This window comes from Rhagoletis zephyria, unplaced genomic scaffold (genome assembly GCF_001687245.7).
Source record: "Rhagoletis zephyria isolate East Lansing unplaced genomic scaffold, Rhagoletis_zephyria_1.1 Rzeph_scaffold_05175, whole genome shotgun sequence".
NCBI classification, from domain to species: Eukaryota; Metazoa; Arthropoda; class Insecta; order Diptera; family Tephritidae; genus Rhagoletis; species Rhagoletis zephyria.
In genome coordinates this window covers 9,776-12,284 of record NW_016162258.1, presented here as the reverse complement: position 1 = coordinate 12,284, position 2,509 = coordinate 9,776, and the positions used below count along the sequence as shown (strand labels likewise).

The 2,509-nt window shown below is 38.3% G+C and overlaps 1 protein-coding gene across 1 annotated transcript; it reads left to right on the top strand.

Annotated features, from left to right (window-relative positions):
• The first annotated feature begins 506 nt into the window (after positions 1 to 506).
• Positions 507 to 2,496, top strand: LOC108371720 (myoneurin-like). The gene is made up of 2 exons (XM_017627324.1): positions 507 to 591; positions 734 to 2,496. Exons 1-2 carry the CDS (start codon positions 507 to 509, stop codon positions 2,221 to 2,223), a joined length of 1,575 nt encoding a protein of 524 aa, XP_017482813.1. The 3' UTR covers positions 2,224 to 2,496.
• The last annotated feature ends 13 nt before the right edge of the window (positions 2,497 to 2,509 follow it).

The window sequence follows — 2,509 nt, the reverse complement described above, 5'->3', positions numbered from 1 at the left end:
TGCCAGGCCACTTGCTCACTTTGGTGAATACCACTATTATTTTCTCACAACCTGGTAAAACTATATAACCATTTTATGCATACCGATTTAGAGTGAGCCGAAGTTTAGAATGCAACGTGATTTTTGGAAGTATTTCGACGATTTGGTAGTAGGCCAAAATATTTATAGAAATCTTTAAATGGGCCGTGCTTATCATGCGAGTTATAAATTAATTTCCATAAGTTAATGTTAAGTATATAGCGCTTTGTAAAATAAAACGTGTGGCAACAACATGTACTAAATTTATCTTTTGTAACATATGTATGCTTCTTGGACTGTATATTTGACATAAACTGAATTTCCTTTTCCGCTCTCTCTCTCGTTTTTTTTGCTGCGTTCAAGTCATCACGTAAAACTCTGTAACAAATCTGAATTTACTTAATAAATCATATTTCAATTAATTATTCTTATTCGAGTATAATTACAACAGGTTATGGGCCCAGAGCCCCACTTATGAGTTTTGTTATATGAGCGAAGATAAAAGCAACGAAACGTTTGGTGATTCTGCGATAGGAAACGATACTGTTGATGATACTATAATTTTTGTATCAAGTAATTTTCAAAGGCCTCTGAGTACTATGTCTGAGTCAAGAGCATATCAAATACACCGCTTCAACGGGCAGAATTACCAACTATGGCGTCGACAGATGGAGATTTACATGACTGAGAACAAATTGAAGGATTATTTTTTTAGGCACTACACAGCGTACAGAAGCAAATTCACTTATCTGGGATGAGAAGGATGCGGAGGCACAAGCCTTTATAATGCGAGGTATCGAGTTGGAGCAGCTGAAATACTTAACGGAGTGTACAACTGCAGCACAAATGTGGTCAAAGCTGAAAATCGTACATTCCGAGAAATCTGAGCAGTCGGCGCAAGTGCTGTTAGAAAAATTTATAAACTGCAAAATGGATTTGGATGAGAGCATTGTTAATTATGTAGCGAGAGTTGTGTCTTTAGCACAAAGACTTAAAGACATGGATATGGAACAAAAACAGCCTATGGTTATTGCAAAAATGTTAAGCAGTTTGCCGTCTAAATATGACCATGTAAGAACTGCTTGGTATGCAGTACCCCGGGCAGAACAGAATATCGAACGACTAACCGATCATTTAGTAAATGAAGAGTCACTAATGAATTTACGCTCAGCTCACCACGTTGAAGATGACACGGTAAAGACTGCATATTCAGTGAATAAGTTCAACAAAAAGCCAAAGATGCGCACTAAACGTAGTGGAAGCTGCAACTATTGCCATAAAGAAGGGCACTGGGCACGAGAATGTTTTAAAAAGCAACGTGAACCAGATGCTGCTCAAATCAAACAAGAATACTCGGATCCAGAGGAGGCAGAGGTCTTGGACATTTATGTGCCAATTGACGAGGAAGAGGAGGTGTTTGAGGAATTCGATACAATTGATCGTTCAGCTTCGGCTATGTCGGATGGAGTAGAGTACCTAGAAGAAATTAATGAATTCCAATATGATGATGATGATGAGGATTATGTACAAATTAAAGAAGAAACACCGAAGCGCGGTAGAGGACGACCACCTAAGAATTTAAGTAGACCGGAAGCATCGACATCAAAACAAGCGGCAGCTCGGCAACCAGTAATCAAGAAAGAAAAATGTTCACCAGCCAAACGTGGCCCAAAACCAAAAAAAATTAAACCCACAACCTACATCTGCGATATATGTGGAAATATCTATCCATCGCAGGGGCGTTTGACCGAGCACATAAAATTGCATAAGGGTATAAAACCACATGAGTGCGAAATTTGTGGACATTGCTTCGCACAGACACAGCAATTGACGCGTCACATGAATACACACACCGGAAATCGGCCATATAAATGCAGCTATTGTCCAGCAGCTTTTGCCGATCTTTCCACTCGCAATAAACATCATCGCATTCACACAAATGAGCGGCCGTACGTGTGCGATGTTTGCGGCAAGTCCTTTACGTATACAAACACCTTAAAATTCCATAAGATGATTCACACAGGCGAGAAGCCACATGTTTGTGATATTTGCGGCAAAGGATTCCAGCAGGCTTACAAGTTGCGTAATCACAAAATGACCCACGAACGTAAAGGTGTTGGAATCAAAATGGAACCGATCGAAGTGGAAGCGTTGGAAAGTTATCAGGAAGTAAATCCAACAGCAACACAGGTTATAGAAATTTAATTGTTTCCCTAAGGTGGAGAATGTGACTTATTGCCAAACATTTTCACCGCATTTCCCATTTGTGCAGTAAGTCACTTGAACGGGAAAAAAGGGAAATGTTAATCAATTGCACCTAAATAAATTTTAATTAATTTAATTTATTATACTTGCTTGTTATAAAATGACATTCACTGAAAGAAATTACGTTTTAGACCTCCAATAAGGTAATGTACATTTCGAGCTGAAATTACTTGATTAAAGCTCAGAGTTTTCAAATTATAAAATAAATACAAAAATAACTTATAGA

Excerpts from the sequence above, each read along its gene's own strand:
- LOC108371720 (XM_017627324.1), top strand. The coding sequence starts at position 507 with ATGAGCGAAGATAAAAGCAACGAAACGTTTGGTGATTCTGCGATAGGA. Across the intron at positions 592-733 it reads TACTATAATTTTTGTATCAA|GCACTACACAGCGTACAGAA; the intron begins GTAATTTTCAAA and ends TTATTTTTTTAG.